Source organism: Charadrius vociferus, unplaced genomic scaffold (assembly GCF_000708025.1).
Source record: "Charadrius vociferus isolate BGI_N301 unplaced genomic scaffold, ASM70802v2 scaffold26, whole genome shotgun sequence".
Classification (NCBI taxonomy): Eukaryota; Metazoa; Chordata; class Aves; order Charadriiformes; family Charadriidae; genus Charadrius; species Charadrius vociferus.
In genome coordinates, this window is record NW_009649320.1 from 1,526,827 (window position 1) to 1,545,484 (window position 18,658).

Sequence of the window (18,658 nt, forward strand, 5' to 3'; positions counted from 1 at the left end):
GGCTCAGGACCTCTGTGGCAAACAGCAACCCTAACTGTCTCCATAGTAGAGCAAGCGGACTAACAAGGATTTCATATCACCAGCCTTCCACACATTATATTTAAAAGGCTCATAGAAAGTATGGGTGTTAGTGATAGCAAGTGTCCTACCCGAAAGAATCATGCCTGTAAAAATACATGTAGTAACTTTGACATTTAAGCTACTATATTTTGACACTTGGCTTTATGGAATCTATTCTTCCCTGTCCTGCCGCTACAGAGAGGTCTACTGTTAGCTGTTCAGGCTGGGTCTACACTTCAGATTTGTATAGGCGCAGCTCCATGTGTCGGGTGGAGATGAGGGAATTACATCCCAAATAAGGCTGGCAGTGCCAGCAAAAGTCCTGATGCTAGTGTAGTTCATTGTGTTTGAGCAGCTAATACAAACATAATTAAAACAGGTCCTTTTGCAATACAAACTGTGTATCCATCTGGAATACTTGCTTTCTTAGCTTAAGACTTTCTCATTTGCAGATAAGGACAGTTCTGTGGTGTCAGGCAGGAGCTTATAAGCATTTTCTCAAATTCTCTGTTATGAATCATTGTGGACCACCCAACAAAAACCACTATTAGAATAATTTCATTTCTATGTAAAAATGGGGATACTCCCAGAAGAAAGGCTAGAAGTGATGCCAAGAAATAGCATACTAGCTCAAAGCAGTAATAACAGAGATAACGCTGAGATAATACCTCCTGCATAGCTAAATCTCTTCATGCAGGTTAAAAAAAAAATAATCAACAAAACCCACACACAAAAAAACCCAGCCAAATAAAAAACCCCAAAGGAACAAAGCTGTTTTCTCGACGTGAAAATTTCTTTCATTCTCATTTTCATCAGTATATTTCCAGCTGTTTCTATTATGGAATCTGTTCCAAAAAAAAAAGAGCCATTTTTCTATGTGGAAAATGAATTGCTTTCAGTCTGTTTGTTCTGTGAAGAAGCTTGACTAATTTATTTCCGTTGTCATTTATCTTCTGAGTTCCCTGAAGTGACTGCAGTTCCTATTGAGCTAAATATTCTCTGAGTCTCTAATGTGTTTTTGTTTTTAGACCCACCATTTTGTGGATGAAAACTGGGCTGTTCAGCTATTTAACCATCTGTTATCCTCCCAAATTAGATTCTTAAAATGTCTAGGTGCACTCGCAGAAATGGTAATGAGCATTTAAAATTCTGCTCCACAAAATCTTACTCCTTGTGGTCATTTGACGTTATTATCAGAGGAAGTCAGGATGGAAGTCCAAGCTATCTTTTGGTTTATTGGGATATCATTTACCATGCTGCACAGATGTCCACATACAATCTGCCCATCTGTCAAGGTTTATATTTACACAGCCAAAGAGATTTCAATGTAGATTCCAGTCTTACTCCCAATCACTCATTCTGTGTTGGTGTATGTTTATTTTATTACTTGATTTATTGTAAGAAATAATTAAAAAAGAAATCAATCTGAATAATTTCTGCAGCAGAATTTCAGGCTTCTTTTTTCTCTTCTTAAAAGTTCTGTAGTTGTCTTCTGTTTCTCCCCTGCTCTCTCAAAAGAACATCTCTTGTCTTTTCCTGCTTTTTCAATAACAGAGCAGACATACAACAGAGAGGGAAACGTTGGTACTGTCCAAGAGAAGGGTAGATGTTAATAACTGTTCCAGTATGCTGTTTTGCTTCGGTTCTCCTGCAATTGGAAGCATCTGCATCATCTTGTTTGAATTCCATAAACTCTTTTGATTAGATTCCTCCTGTTTCTTTATTTTCCCTAACTTCAAAGAAATAATGTACCTGGAAGTTTTCCAGGGTCTTCCTTCACAAGACGACTTTGTCACATTCTCTTAACAGCATTAGGACCTCAGTAGCCGCTTTCTGTATCGTTCGTTCCTGCATGTCAGGACCTGTAACAAAGGACCTGGTTCAGCCAACGGCTCTTGGGTGTTACAAAATTATTTCTGATGTCTCACTCTGATGAGAAACGGTTTGAATCCTGCTGGCAGTATCCTGCAGCAGCAGGTCTCAGGTCACCCAGCCTCCTTCAGCACTCAGGATCCCGATCAAGAATGAAGATTTACCCAGAGGACAAAATCAAAGGACGGTCAAACTTAAGTTGCTCATATTGTCGGCACTGAAGAAATGCTTCAGAAATATATAATTTGACCATATAAGTTGAGGCAATGCCCAAGATGTCAGCTGTGGGTAGGGTTCTGCATGGGGATCAAATAGTCCCATGGCTGGGCAGCAGCAGGGCTGTGACAGCCCACAGGCAGGGGCTCAGGGCCAGTAAGGGCTGGTGATGTCCTCAGGGCTCCAGCAGGGAATATCTCCTGAGGAAGCCTCTTGTCAGTTTTATATATTTATGTATTTTAATGGATTCATATACAAAAAAACCCCAAACAAACCAGTCAGGGTCTTGGAGTATTATCCATCTAATGACCGAGTCCAAAGCTTACTGGATGTAGCTAGGTTGGCTCAGCGGCCAGGGCAGGGGAAGGAGAGGTGGTTGGACGAGGTGAAACTCCAAGATCAGTTCAAATAAGAAATAAAATGCCACTCTACTAACATTAACGGGAAAGCTTTATGCTGTTATCTGCTTTTTCTTTCCAAACACAGGTTTGTCATAGTATTTTATAGGGACAGTTTTGCTTTAGAAGCCGTTAACTATTTTGCATTCCAGCCTCGTTTTATCTTTTCTGTCAGACACCAGCTATGATTAAGTTCACAGACTTACGTGAAAATCCTCATGGGAATCAAAACATTTTTACTTTATGCTCCTGTGCTGATTTTTTTCTGAGGATCACACAGTGTTTTAGCACTGATAATTAATCTTTCCAGGAGCTCTTTGACACAGGCAAGAGCTATTATTCAGGAAGAGTAATTAATGTGAAGAATGCCATGAAGACGGACAGCACCTGTGGAGAAGAGGGGGCTGAGCTGAACCCAGAGCGCTGTCATGCTAGAGAACCTCTGATGGCCTCTCTTTGTTTCTCAGTTTCCCCACTTGAACAATGGCTGTGAAGTGTTCAAGACTTACAAAGACAAACACTTAATGGAAGAGTTAGGTATTAAGCCTTTTAGACGGGATAATAAATAGATGCAGATCAAGAGGCTTACTCGATAGGGCATAGTAAAATGTTTCTGCTTAGGGAAGCCATGGCACGTCGTGACTTTTTGCAGGTCTGTGCAGGCTGATCTTCTATTTGCTGTGCAAACATAAGGACGGTGAAGTTTCACTCTGGATGAAAACTGATGGAGACATACTCTGCAAAGAGGTGTTTCATGAAGGTCGTGTACTAAAAGTGGCAGATTGTAGAGAGTGGAATTAAAACTCACGTGAATAACTGTGTTCAGTTCAAAGTTGTATGCTTCAGTTTATATATTTTAAACATTTTCCAGTTTAATTTACCTGCTAACTTCAAAGGTCAGGATGCTAATTGCCCTGCTGTGACATTTAATGACATCATTGTCACCTAACACAGAATAGGAAGGGTTCTTTTCTCCCCTTAAAGATTTTTTATGCTACAGCGGAAACTAAACTAGGTAAATTCATCTTTATAACTTTTACTGCTGGCACACGTCACAGGAAGAATTAAAACCAAAAGTGGATTCATATTACAGGTGACCACGAGGCAGGCTTGCCAGTAAAGCTGCTCTCTTGAAGCTGAGATAGTAAAGCAATAATGAAGCTATTAAAAGTTTTCACCTAATGATTCTGGTTTGCAAGTACTGTGCTGAATGCTACCTTCAGCCATCTCCTGGCAGTAGCCCTTGTGCCCTGTAACAGGTAGCCCGTGTTCTTCAAAGGCGTGTTTGTGCAGCGGCTGAATGTGGATAACATGAGAGAGCAGCTTCTCTTTGCGCTACCTGAATGAACAACTTCTTTGAGTTGATCGAGCCCATCTCGCATGGTCATTTAGGACTGCAGAGCACAGTGACAACAGCTGACAGCTTGCTCTGCACCTGCTCCGGTTTGGATGGATTCTTCTTTTGCCTCATACTGGTGTTCTGGCTTTGTCCGGAGCCCTCAGACCTGGAGGTGATGGAAACCTGCCCACTGACTTAGTCTCTTTCCTTCTGTCACCTTCCTTCTAGGTCAACGTGATTTTGATTTAGCTGATGCTCTTGATCACCCAGGTAAGTAAATCTCCTATCCTTATTTTACCATGATATTTAGAACCCAGTAATAAATCTTAAGTCCTTATTTACCATGATATTTAGAACCCAGTAAGAACCCAGTAATAAATCTTAAGTCCTTTTCCTTGAGGGCTGGAATATGAAGTGTCTAGTACCTAAGTTAAAGACACACAGAATTGAGAAATGCTAGATTTCAATGCTTCTGTCATAAAATTAAAATTTTCTTTAAAACAAAAAAATAATGGCTTTGAAAACATACCCCTTTATTTTTAGCTTCTGTCATGATACATAAAGATTTATTGAACGCAGCTCTCTAGATATGCAGGTACCTTCTTTTGATAAGTTGAAAAAGTTTAAGCTGTTATTGTTTATTGGTATGTCTTTGTGCCCCACAGAGGATATAATTACCAGAAAGCCTACAGTGATCAGAAGACCGACAAGGCCTGTGCTGAGTGAGTAATGGGTCATAGCTGATTTTAGATAAGTAGAAACTGTCTCCCATGAGATTCTTGATCATATTTGCTAATGCGCTGCAGCTGCGACCATTTGTGTGAATGCTAGCTGTCTTCTGTATGTAAACTAAGTGGGGTTTTGGACAATTACCAATTACATGTCTTTACTGCTTCCAGTAACACTTTAGAGCAAGACCGGCCACTGATGGCATTTTATTTCCTGAAGATCTTCTTCATGCCTTTCAAGCCTGTATTGAACTCCCTGGGGAGTATAACAATGGGTAACTGTTGCTAAAAATGAGTAACTGTCCTTCTACCTTTTTTTCCATTATGTTTTAGCATAAATATTCATGATGCTTGATAATGGACTTGGAAAAGAATAGGAAGGAATTTGGGTATTCTTTCCTCTCCCCATGTATTTACTTAATATTATCTAGTATTGACTGCTACAAAGACCTGTGTCACAGAGCAAAAAAGGCTCTCAACAGCCAAAAGGACCAAAAAGTTTTAGCTGTAGTCCCAAGGATGACAAATGACAATTTCCAATGAACACTCATTATTGTTGTAAAAACCCAAACCCCACAAAACAACAAAACCACATGTGGATTTATGATGGAACGCTTTATGATAACATAGAAATTTTTCATCTAAACTACAATGAAAAAAATTTCTGGCTATCAAACAAAATGCTTCAATCAGAAAATGCTGGATAACATTAGCTCACACAACAACTTTCAGTCTTTTTCTGGGTAAACATTGCAATAAGTCTTTAGGTACATGAAAGCATTTTCCATGCGATTCTCTGGCTTGTTTTTTGAACAAACAAGGCAGCATTTTGCAAATGTGGTAGCTACTGAATCCCGCAATGGTTGCATTCTTCCTTCCCATTTCATTTTGTAAAGAAAATCTGTGTTTGGCCTAGATTACAAGTGTCTGTTGTAAAGTACTGCTAAGCCACTGCCCTCTACTTAGCTCACTGTCCTGACTTCCTTTGAAGTCTGTGGAGAGAAATCAGCATGTCTAGGGACAGTTCAGATCACTCTAAATGTGGATTTCTTCTCATCTTAATATAGACATTTTAAGTAGGTTACTCGAATCATGCCCCTAAAAGACTCTGTCCTCAATCATGTTTAAAGGTAACCAAGGGATGCCAATATCTCCAGTTGAAGCTGCCTCCATCAGGTGAAGGGAATTTCATTTTTAGGGACTCCTAAATCGGTTAGAGATATGACTGTCAGACAATTATCTGCCCTACCTGAATCAACCTCACCAATTCTTGGAAATGAAGAACTCCATGTTTTCCAGGCCACTTTGGAGTCTCTTTCAGCACTGAAGAGGGTTGCAGGGATTTTAAAAGCAATGAAAACTAATTAAAAAAACAGTGTTAAAAATCAATTAATAGATCTGGAAACATGCAGAAAGATGATACAAAAGTATGTCCCAGCACCTGCCTGATGCTTCATCTTAACCTCAGGGTTTCCTCCACGTCTCTTTCAGCCAGTACCATTGAGAAATGAGGCTGGCTGAGGTGATGATTCCGGTTGAGCTGGGCCCATTACTGTACTGACCATTACTTCCCACATAGAAACCTCTGCCTGAGTTGAAGTTCTCCTGTAGGTACCTCCCATCTAGTGTAACAAAGTTCAACACAAAAATTAATGGAAAGAGAAGGTGATGTTTATTTACAAAATCTCTAAATAAGTTGATTTTACCCGCTCACATTCATCCTGCCATTGATTTAATTCAGCCATATACTCAAACCCACATACCAAGATATGTGTGCTCAGCTGGTCTGGTGAGGATAATGTGCAACACGGGACAAGGTGCATCAGCTTATACTGTGTCCACAGTTCTTCTTGATCAGAAATGACAAGCTAGTTTATCTACAGACCTTTTACACCCTTTAGGAGTCATCAGCTATTATGGAGAGGTCCTTTGCCTCATAATCTTGCTTACTTCAGTGTCTCTGAACCCCAGACCAGGTTGCTGCCCACTGTCTGGTTTTGCTTGTTTGGGGTACACGGACTATGTCTCCAGTCTATTTTCTGGGTGGGCGAACAGGAAAAATAGTGGAATAGGTGATATGCCTCAACCTTTGGCTTTAGAGTGCCCTTCTGCTTTTCTTCTGCTGACAAGTCATCTGTGCTGTCATCTTATCGGAGCGCAGGTCTGCTGTTTTTGAGAGAAACAACACATTCCTCAATTTTACTGCTGGGAATGGTCACATTTATTGTCTGTCCTTTTAACCCTTTTCTCTACTTTTTATTCTGGTCCCTACAGACACACGCATTTCCATTTGTATTTCATTCATACTCCTCTTAACATTTCTGTAACAAATCCCTGCATGAACCCTCCAGAGTGGAAACCTGCATTTTACCTGAATACTTAATCTTGATTATAAATTGAATCCAGTTTGCAATTTATTGCTTCTTACAGTGTTTGCATTTGACGTGTAAAGGTATTTTTGAAACGCAACTCTCTGCTGGCCAAACACGGACAGCATCAACACCTGGCTTGACAAGAACAAACCGAGTCATATAGTACGAATTTGATTATTTCCCTGCCAGATTTCCTGGTGACATCAAAACATTTCTGAGCTGTTACACAAATGAGACTAGATACTGTGCAAAAGCAGCTTCCCACTCCCTCGGGATATAGAGAATACATGAAGGCAGACTCCTGCATGGTGATGCATTTGGATGGATTTTCCTGGGTTTCGGGAATTCTGACACAATTATAATGATGAAAAATATTTAATTGAGTGTCTATCTTATGTTATGTGGCAATGAGCATCGGTAACAAAATTTAGGTAGATTGTCCTATCCCTTCTGATTCATTCCAGCACTCTGCACTTATAAGGAGCAAGAAAGGCATCGTTGGAGTTATAACATCCATCTAATGTATTTCTGCCTATTACTCAGTGACCTTTCAGAGCTCACCGTCATTCCATACAGACCCTAAAATATCACCCACATACTCATATCCATACCTGCACGTTGGAAATGGAGTTCCTCTTGTTTATGCACTGGCAGCTCATTGACAAATTGTTAATTGGAAGAAAAATTCCATCCCAGGTACAGTGAGACACATGTACAGTGCTGGAGGAATGACAGGAGCCTGTTGATTCACTGTATAGCATGCACATGCAGATATTTAAGTATATTTTAAAACCTTTATAGTTCACCCAAAGAAAAACAGATTGCCACCCAACCTCAGACAGGCATGTATGATCACTTGAAGCAAAATTTTTATGTTACCATGACCCTTACATAAATTAGTTAATTCAAATCTCTCTCCCTAAGTAGGTTTATTACTTCCTAGTATTTGTTCTTGAAATGGATATTCAGTTTTTGCAGTTCAACAAATTACATTTGAATCAAACGTGCGTATACCAGTTTCAACCAGAAACAAATGTTAATAAATAACTGTATTTTTAAAATGGATACATTTTTATATGTTAACATAGCTGATTTTATTTATGTACTTGCAAATATATTAAAGGTATTGATCTTGATTCCACTATGAGATTTATTCTGACCTTATTTAAAGCAGGAATAAATCTTTCATATTTTGAGTAGAAAATACTGTGTCATTTGTCAATTATTGTGTGGGCAAATATTAAATTCTATGGGATTTTTTAAGAAAAGTGTAATACCTTATTTGAATTTCTGGGACAGACCCAAAAATTTTGTTTGTCAAACATTCAGTTGTACGCTTTCCACTAAAACTAAGATTTCACTTCCCTCAAAAATTGTGTGTAACTCACTTCCTCTTTTTCATTTTTAGACAATGATCTGCATTTAGGAGATGCTCTTGGTGGGGGTGAGTAGTCTCTTCTTTTCTCGAATATAACAGCTGGGTTTTTTTGTAGTCTTTTTCTGAAGTCTGCCTAATTTGTGAAAAGAGGTTTCAAGACTGTTGGAGGAACTGTAGTGATGGGAGTCGTTACAGCTCATGTACCTGCAGCCCTTTTGCCAGAGGCCATGACGCAGAGCGGGGACCTCAGGATGGGCAGTGTCTGGTTGCCACCTATGGGAGCTTGCAGGCTGGCCTGCCTGTGGGAACCGAAGTCAGCGATGGTTTACATTACCATGCCAGGCTGCCACGGTCACGGCTGGGCAAAGGATGTATAACCCGTTCAGCTGTGCTGGTTCAGGGTGGTGGCCTCTGGCAGAAGGTTGAAGACAACAGGTGATGGCAGTAATTTCTTCAGCTACCAAAAGTGAGTCTGCCTAAGATTAGGAATCAGAGGTAACAGAGGATAGAGAGAGGTGTGAGCTTGTTGCAGCTCTGCTGATCCCAAATCAGAAATGCAGGAAGGAATGTCTCAGAGATGAGCTCTGGTGGGCATGATGTAGCTTAAGCTTGAAGCAGTCAAGCTGTTGCAATCTGCTATAATTTGCAGGTATTTCTGTAACATCCAGAACTGACCCAGGAAGTATTCACAGTACTGCGCTGAGCTGTACAGACATGTGAAATCCTTGACTTTGGGAATTTTTGCACCACATTTTGTATAGTGTGTCTAAAGGTATACCAAGGATGTCAAGCACTCTAGAAAGGTTCTTGTACACTGAAACTACCTAAAATGCAAGTGGTATTGAATTAAAGCCTGAAGTTCCACTTGAATCAAGGCTAGACAAAAGAAAAATTACTTCTCATCCCATTGCAGTGGTCTGGTTTAGTCATGTTTCAGTCTTAGAGGATCAGAACTTTTACATTATTTCACATTTCCAGAGCTTTCCACATTTCCAGGTTGCCCCGTGGCATTTCATGCCTGTGTTTGAATGACGTTAGCCCACACTTTATAAAGCTGAATCTGATTTTGTTTATAATTTCCATATTTATAGTCTCACTTCTTCCTGCCCATACCAATTGTTCCACTCCTGCACGTTTTTAATGGGTACTTTTATGCGAGGATGGGTTTAGTATGTTGTTTAAATTATTAATGAATAGCTTCAGTATCTTCACTAAACCCCATGTTTTCATTCAGAAGATGGCAAATGATGTTTCCCTCAGTTTTTGTTTCTCTGCTTCATTTTCAATTCATTGACATTCATACATGGTATAGCAGGATTAATGATATGTACCTCATTATCAATGGTTCTGAAGACATTATTTTTTCACTAGCTATACTGTAGAATATATCTTCTGGTACTTAGAGAAGACTGAATAAGTTCAGTATCATAATAGAAATGAATAATGGGACCGCTAGTTTTCTGCTATTGTGCCATGGTGAGTCTCAGTTTGTTACACAGAGATCTTGAACAGAAAAAGTCTCTTCTTCTATTGAATAGAATTAATTGGGCAAAGTCTGATTCAGCAAAGCTTTAAGACTTTACCTAAAATCCATTCACCGCAGTAGGTTAAACTTGCCTGAAGTTAAGCATATATCTAAATAATTTGCTGAATCAGAACCTAAATGTTACTCACAAACAGAAGCATTATATTTAGCTAGGCAAGAAGAAAACATAAAAGGGCATCTGGCATGTATGGAAGGTAAAAGAAAGATTTAAGGAGAAGGAGGGAAACTGTTCTTTATTTCTGTGGCGTAACTTTGATTTATTCGGAGTTAAACTCACTGTCTGGCTGTGAGAACAGTTAAGTATGCGACTGAACTGGTTAGAGAAAGGATGGGAAGAGGGGACCTACTCTTTACATGCAGAGCAACAGCCCTGGGCGTTTACTTTGGCAGGTTTTGAACTGATTCAGCTCTTGCGTCTCCAGCACTGTACGTGCAGTTTGGAAACTGCTATTAGTCATCAGATCTCCTGCTCTATCCAATGCATCTCTTCCTAATACTTTGGCAAAAATTAAGGCCCAATACCAGCACAAAGTCCTAAACAACAAAGCTGAAGTCATTTTCAGAAGAGTTCATTTTGCACTGTTCAAGAGTCAAAAATTCAGTGTGTGTTAGATAAATTGAGCATCTGTTAGATGAAACTAATCTGCAGATCTTATTAATACCTGCTGATGACACAGAGATAACCGGTTGCCTCCTGCCCAGCCCAGAACACCAGCTTCTCTGTTGGCTCTGTATAGGTGCACCACTGACACCTACAGTAACACACTGTGCTTCCCAGCTGTCAGCATTAAAAAATGTTAGCACTTGCCAGAAATATATGAAATATCTTCCTTCAATATTTTTGTGAATTCTTCTACATTTTAATTTTGAAAATATTCCCTTCTCACTTTCTACTTAGTTGAGGTAGATAGCTATTTGTTGATATAGTGCTTGAGACTTTTTAAATAGTGACAAGGTCCTTTTCTTAATTCACCGGAAGACATGTTAGAAATAGGTATAAAATCTCAGGTTATCATACTCTTTATTTACAGCTCTCAATTTTGCCTGTCTGACCATCTAACAATATTAATTATCAATAGGTGACAGCTCAAGAAAACCTTTATACCCACCTCTTCCACCACGACCGGGAAGCTATAGTAATTCTGGTAAGAGTATTTTCTCCTAATAAATGCTAGCACTATGAGCAGTTCAGAGCACATATTTTGAATAGTTTACTCTTTTATTTCTTTATTAATAGTTTTTATCATCCCTTCCCTCCATCTCCCTTTTGTAACCACTGTTCCTGACCCAGTGTTTGGAAATATTTTCTGAGTTTTAGTGTTTGTACCGTAAAGATTTTCTGTCTGCCCAAAATGTGGGACGTTGACTCCTAAGTGGAATGAGACTAACACTTACCTTTTTTGCCTTTTAATTTTGGGTATGTATACACTGAATCATGCTAAGGTTCAAATCTGACATCTAGCCACCGGGCGTGGATAAACCTATTATAGAATCATAGAATACCAGGTTGGAAGGGACCTCAAGGATCACCTGGTCCAACCTTTCTTGGCAATAGCACGGTCTACACAAGATGACCCAGCACCCTGGCCAGCTGAATCTTAAAAGTGTCTAGTGATGGGAAATCTGTTGCTTCCCTGGGGACATTATTCCAATGGCTGATTGTTCTCATTGTGAAAAATTTTCCTCTTGTGTCCAATCAGAATCTCCCCAGGAGTCCATATGACTCCTTGTAAAAAAGGAGTCTCCGTCTCCTTTGTAGCCACCCTTTAAACACTGGAACATGGTGATAAGGTCTCCCCTAAGCTTCCTTTTCTCAAGGCTGAACAGACCAAATTCTTTCAGCCTTTCCTCATATGGCAGGCTTCCCAGTCCTTTGGCCATCTTGGTGGCCTTCTCTGGACTCTCTCCAGCCTGTCCACATCTTTTTTGTATGGCGGGACCAAATCTGAACACAATATTCCAGGTGTGGCCTGATAAGCACTGACTAGAGTGGGATAATGACTTCTTTATCTCTGCTGGTGATGCCCTTGTTGATGCAACCCAGCATCCTGTTGGCTTTCTTTGCCGCAGCAGCACACTGTTCACTCATACTGAGCTTGTCCACTTGGTCCACTAGGACCCCCAGGTCCCTTTCCACAGAGCTGCTCCCCAGCTGGGTAGATCCCAGCCTGTCCTGCACTCCTGGACTATGTTTTCCCAGATGCCTATGTTCAAATCCATACTGAAGGGTGCATCTGAGATGGCCCTGGGGCATACAACAGGTGGGACTGGGGAGATGGATGTAAGCCTGTATTGCTTTTGAGTGTGTTCCCAGATACCTGCTTAAATAAAGTGGCACATCTATCCCAGCTACCACCATGTATCCCATACTTACTTCTGATATGATTATAGTGGTAAGCTGTGGACAGGTTCTTCTGGAGTCCTTCTGGAATCTTTCCTGGAAAGGACCCACTGACTTCCTGCTCCAGTAACCACTGGGATTTCAGATGTCCGTATTATATAAGGATTTGTGCTACTGAGAGCCCAAGCTCACATAGCCCACAGGTGCCAATACAGATGCAGAAGAGCAGACCCCAAAAGTTTTAGTACTCCAGCTTCCAGGTGAATTTGAATTTGAATTTGAATTTGAATTTGAATTTGAATTTGAATTTGAATTTGAATTTGAATAGGTGACCATTCAGTGCAAGACACCTGACCCTTGTGCCATGTCGAAGCTGGGATTTCAAAGGCCCCTCACCCTTCTCCAGTACATTACAAAAAGACCGGACAACAGAGCAGAAGGCATTACCGTTGATCAGATAATTTTGCAACAGAAATCCTAATCTTTATCTTGCAGGAGGTTTTGATGACTCAGATCTCCTTGATGGGAAGCCTTTACCACCGCACATAGCAGGTAGTATTTGCCAATTCTCCTTGCAGCGTCTTCCCAATACTTGTAAGTCAGAGCTGGCTGGTTTTGCTTTAGCAGTAATCTGTTTGTCACTGAAGGTATAGGACAAAACTCTGCTATTTTTATTTAACCAAACCATGTCTTTGAGCCTGCAGCTCAAACTTGAAACATATTCCTAAACATTTTGTAGTGTTCTGGCATACGCCAGAATGTTGCAGGACTAATCCCTTTGAATTTAGCTAGTACAGTCCCAAAGCAAGGGGCTTCTGCTGAGAACTGAAAGTAAATGCACTGGGCCTATGATCTTGACTTAAATCATTGATAAATCATCTGATTGTCTGGCAGTAGAGAATAGCCAGAACATACTGCCTCCCACCCCTTGTGAAATCAGCTTGATGTAGACTGCTAAGCATTATCCTTTTTTTAGAAGATAATATTCTTCTCTAAAAACGAAGTGTCAGGAGGACGGACACTTATTCCTTTGGCCAGCGCAGCTGTCAGTCAGGACTGGACAGGGAGATCCTCTCTCACAGTCCTGCCAAGCTGCCCCCTTTCACCTCCTGTACGAAATCACACTGTGCTAAGTAAAGACCTGGTTCTCAAAACAAGATGAAAAACATTTCTTGATGCATATTCACCCTCTATTCCAGGAGAAGAGGAGCATCACTTCAATCATGGAGGAAACACAGGTATAGTAAACTTATTCTATAATTTGTTTCTGATCATGATAAAATAGTAAGAAAACGTTAGCCTTATAGAAGTAGTACATATATTAAATTAGGCTTTAAGGCACTGTTTTCACACCAGCTGTAAAGTAACATAATTTGTAGTCTTCTGCTTAATTCTATTTAATGAATTTCCAATGTTTCACCAAACAATTCTCACAGTTTGGCAAAGCACACCTTAGTAGGCAATATGCTTATGTCAAACCATCTCAATAACTCTGAAAATAATCTCTTTCTTTTTACACAGACTCAGGATTAATAGCTGGAGTTACATCTCCTATAATTTCTGCCTTTGTAATATTAGTTGTTGGATCGATAGCAGCCTATTCTGCTTATAAAAACAAGAAACTTTGCTTCAAACCACATGGTAAGACCAAATTAGTTTCCAGCTTTCTGAGTTTCTTTAGCACTGGAGCACATGGGAATTTTACAGTCAATTTCAGTGGGGGAGAAATAGGTCAGGGATGAGGGCATCTGAAAGTCTCATCCTAAGCAACCTGGCTGGTCTGTAAGAGATACTGGTAATTAAAGTTCTTCATCAAGGACAAGTATAGGAAGCCATAACATGCCCAGAAGACGGATGTACATCACTTTATGTAGGAAATTACACAACATGAGGTCTCTGCCACCACAGAGGTGACTGACTGTTGTGGCCCTGTGTGGAAACCACTCTGCGTGGCCCAGATCAGCCTTGCCCGGGACATGCCCATGTATCCTCTGGTCAGGACCCCCATTTCAGCTCTGGCCTGGGTGGGCCTCCTGCTACATCCCCACACGCCTGCCCCAGCCATGAGCTCGGATGGCCGGCTGGGTTTCCTTCCTGGCTTAGCCTTGGGTGGGCCAGTTCTCCACCTGCTGATGGCTGGCCCAGCCATAGGGCCTGTTTGCCATCACCACCCCCCTGTGTGTGTCTGCCACCAGGGAGACAATGGCCCGGGCTCCCCTGCGGCTGCCCTCAGCCTCTGGAGCAGCCCAGCCCTGGCCCTCAGCTACCACAGATGCCAATTTAAACCTCTAATTCATGTTATTTGTTCCATAACGGAACTAACGACTGAGACAAAGACATAAGTGAAACGCAGGAGGTGTGTGGAGGCACAGGCATTTCTGAAAGATCTGGGGTCCCCTGGCACTTCAGAAAGCCTCGGCCTGGGGCTGCCATCACGGCCCCAGGGGCGGCTACTGCCAGGGGGGTTGCCAGGGGAAGGCTTGGGCAGGGTTACACAGGGGAGATCCAGCCGGAGCACAGCCTGGGATGCCCTGGGAGAGGCCGGTCAGGGCCGTGAGGGCTGTTTGTGCCCTCAGGGTGTGACAGACAGGCATTTATTTTCCTGTTTCTGCAGCCAGGGTGTAACTAAAGCATCAGGTCAGTGATCCCATGGTCCTCTGGAAATGGGGAGTGAGACAAAGGGAGAAGGCTGTCCCTACATCGCTGGGGATACAAGGTTCCCACCTGCTGCCTCAAAAGGAGCAAAAAAAGCCCAAAGAGCTGGCAAAGGGCACCCACGGTGGAAATGCTGAATGCTCAATCTTCATTTTTCAGGTGGGGCTACAGTGTAAGCCGATGAAAGAAGAGTTGCCCTCGGATCACAGGCTCCTTTCATTGGTGACATTCAGCCCACAGATATAACAATATCTTTTTTTTTTTCTACTTTATCATTCTGACAAAAGAAAATCTTCCTCCAATGAAGGTTTTGTTGAGACATTGCAAATCTACTCTCTTTTACCCAATGTCAGTCTCGCACCTTGAGCTTTATGTCATCAAAGATGGGCTTAAAACGTCCGGGGATGGTATTGAACTATCTGACCTGCATTCATAAAGGTCAGATACGCATTTTGATTCAGAAGTTATTTTAAACAACAAAGAAATCAAGTCTGATATAAGCTAAAAGTTGAAAGATATTGGTTTGTCGGCATTTGAGTCACTGAACATTTTTTTTTCCTGTTTTCAAAATTTGCCAAAATACTTAATCCTTCTGATAGAATAAGAATAAGGAAATTGCCATTTCCATTCATACATGTTGGGTTTCTTTAGTGTATTTCTGTATTGTCTATAATGTTTAAGGAAAACTTGAAGTTGTATAGAGGATTAAAAATTTTAATGCCTTTACTTTGTATTTATGTCTGAATTCTAGCAAAGTGAAAGGAGCTATAGATGAAAAATTCCTTCTTCATTTTAAAATACAGCATGAAAAGAATATGTACATTGATGAACCACTGTTTAAAAAAAAAAAAATGAGAGGAACATATGCTGATTTTATTTATTTATTTATTTATTACTGAAATTGTGTTTAGCTCTTCTCAGGAACTGGAATTTGACATAAATTTTGTTTCTCTTGAAAACTTAGGTCCTGCTCTAGAAGCCTTTAAAGGCATTAATCTAGCAGGCTGTTGGTTTTTTGTTTTGTTTTTTTTTTTTAAGAAGGATATTATTCATAACTTTTGTAAAGGGAAAATAGGCACAAAGTTTTCAGAATAAACATCTGTGACACTTTGTTCTATCAAATCTATGTCACACCAACTTTTCAACTTCATACATATGTGGAGGTATGGTTGATACTGTTCTGCTAGGAAGGCTGTTTTATCTTTTTCCCTTGTTCCTGATGAACCTTGCTGTGTTAACAAATGTCCTTATGTAGACAAACCTATCAACATAAACTAATGCTTTTCTGGTCTCTCTGCCTTCATTTAGCTAACTGAATTGAAATACTAGCAAATTAATGAAATGCAGATGAAAGTTGGCAAAACTAGTTTACTGACATAATTCGCAATACAGACATTTTAGCTAACTCTTTAAAACATAGAGGAAATCTGTGTGTTTTTATCTTCATCTTATAGGTCAAGCATGCTTTTTCTTACTGAAATTCCATGTAGATGGAGGTAAACATGGTTTTGTGTTTATTAAATTGTTGAGAGAGAGAGACATCATCTGAAAAAGTACTCTTTTGATAAAATAAAATACTGTTCTATCAACGTTATATTTGAAATGGATATATATCAGTTGCTGAGGAGATTACCATAATCTTTATTTTGATCCTGAAAGTAAGAAATGATAATGTACATCAGTTTAAATACAGAAACACCTTGATGACACACAAATGAACAAGCACCTTTGTGGCTACCACTTTCAACTTATGAATGACAACCTATTTTTAAATTGTTTTCCAAGGACACTTGATATTTCTTTAAAAATTCCAAGTTTCCCATGTTAATGTTTAAAACAGATTGATATATATTTTGCCAGGTAGACATAAAGTTTTGATTAATGAAATGTTAAAGTGTTTTGTGGTTACCACTCCAGTTGTTTGTTTAACAATGAAAATATACATTTTGCTTCTTTCTCTTGAAAATTTTCAATAAACACATACTGTGTTTTATCTAAGATGATCTGAGTTTTGTTTGGTTTGTTTGTTACTTTCTGGGACATATGCCAGCTGATACCTTTTATATGCAAATTAATCTATGTCCCACTAAGGAAGAGAAAGAAATGCTTCAAATTAAAGACTTCAGGGAAAAAAAGAAAACAGCATATTTTTTTTTTTTTGTTCAGAAGCAGTGTCCATAGAAGGATCTATATGCGTTATTAACATTTTTGCTTTTGAAATATTATTAGAATTTATTTAAATTTGTTCATAGTATTCTCAAAAGATTTTCTTACTTGTGTTAATCTTATTAGCCAAAAAGCAGATTTTATTATGGAGAATCTGAGCAAAACCCATGAACATGAATTGGTAAACCCCACTCACCAAAGTGGTTAACCTTCTGAAACTCTGGTCTAATTACATCAACATACAACCAATATACCGGTGTGCAGGCACTTTTCAATGTTATTTTCCCTTTTTACTAGTATGATGATGCTTATGATAATAACAATCATAATTTTATATTATTATTATTATTTTCAGATAATTGGGGGGTTATGTTGGGAAGCTCTAACGTATTTAAATCTGGAGGGGAAGGAAGGAATATAAACTGTCTGTTAGACCACCAGAACTCTAGCTTGTGTTATTGGCTCTGACATTTAAAATCTATTCTATACTGTAAAACAGTTGCTGGCACACAAGTAAAACAGAAAATCATCTAAATGTAGACATCACTTTTATAACAAGAAAATGCTTTTGTTGATTATAAAGTCCCCCAACTGAAATGGATCTGCCAGTAAAATAATCTACAATAGCGATCTTGCTACTCATAAGCATATTGTTTAGTTGACCTGTCTGTATAAGCAGATGATGAACACATATCCCGAGAATTCTGTTCCTGTGGGATAAGTAAAGCTGGATTTCCTATGCATTTATGTCCTTCCTTCCTTAAACACCTTGCCACTACCAGAGCAATGACATCCTCTTCTCCAGTGGACCTTTAGGTACCCCCAGTGTGTGGGAGCACAAACGCCGCAGCTTGGAGCAGCAGCCCTGACTGCTTGCAGATTGTTGGAAATAAAGGTTTAAATAGTGGAAGCGGAGTGTGCATTTCCTTCGGCGGCGCGCTGTCTTCAATCGTTGTCCTCTGCCGAGCAGTTCCTGATGTTCACAGAAATGTTTGATGCAGAAATGCCTCGGCGGAACCGCGCCAGCCTAAAACCAGCTTGCAGGGACATTGCACGGCTGAATGACAGATATGGGCTGCCTCACCTCCCAGGTACTGGCGAACACACACTGTGCGAATGTACGTGCATTTTCATATGTATTTGTGAAAATATATATAGCCCTCTGAATAGCACAGGCTCCCTGAAGACGTTTATTTCTTTACCTGGGTGCCAAGTTACCAGACTGTGCGTACCCATAGGGGTTACGATGGCTCCAGAGCGGTGAAGGGGCAGACACCCTCAACTCAGGGTGACCCCCACCGACCTGGGCTACCCTCAGCCACGCTCCACTCCGCCACCTCCTGCCCTTTTTTTTTCTTTTTTTGCCCCCCAACCTCTGCAATCTTCACCACCAAAGGCATCGGCGTTCCCCTCAAAGGGCTGCACCCTACAGAGGGGGTCCCTCTCCTTCCCCGGCGCCCCCCCGGGAGGCTCTGAGGGAGCCTGAGGGGGAGGGTCTCTGCAGGTCCCACAGCACAGAGAGCAGCGCGAAGGGGACGGGAAAGGAAGGGAAGGAGAAGGGAAGGGAAGGGAAGGGAAGGGAAGGGA

At 40.5% G+C, this 18,658-nt stretch overlaps 1 protein-coding gene across 1 annotated transcript in view; it reads left to right on the forward strand.

The window, feature by feature from the left end:
- XG (Xg blood group) overlaps positions 1-13,992 on the forward strand; it is a 20,953-nt gene extending 6,961 nt beyond the window's left edge. The window contains exons 2-8 of the mRNA XM_009889462.1: positions 4,114-4,155; positions 4,551-4,607; positions 8,394-8,429; positions 10,989-11,054; positions 12,746-12,802; positions 13,450-13,488; positions 13,772-13,992. Coding sequence (XP_009887764.1) covers positions 4,114-4,155; positions 4,551-4,607; positions 8,394-8,429; positions 10,989-11,054; positions 12,746-12,802; positions 13,450-13,488; positions 13,772-13,992 — 518 coding nt within the window. The remainder of the gene's footprint in view (positions 1-4,113; positions 4,156-4,550; positions 4,608-8,393; positions 8,430-10,988; positions 11,055-12,745; positions 12,803-13,449; positions 13,489-13,771) is intronic.
- Positions 13,993-18,658: the final 4,666 nt, after the last annotated feature.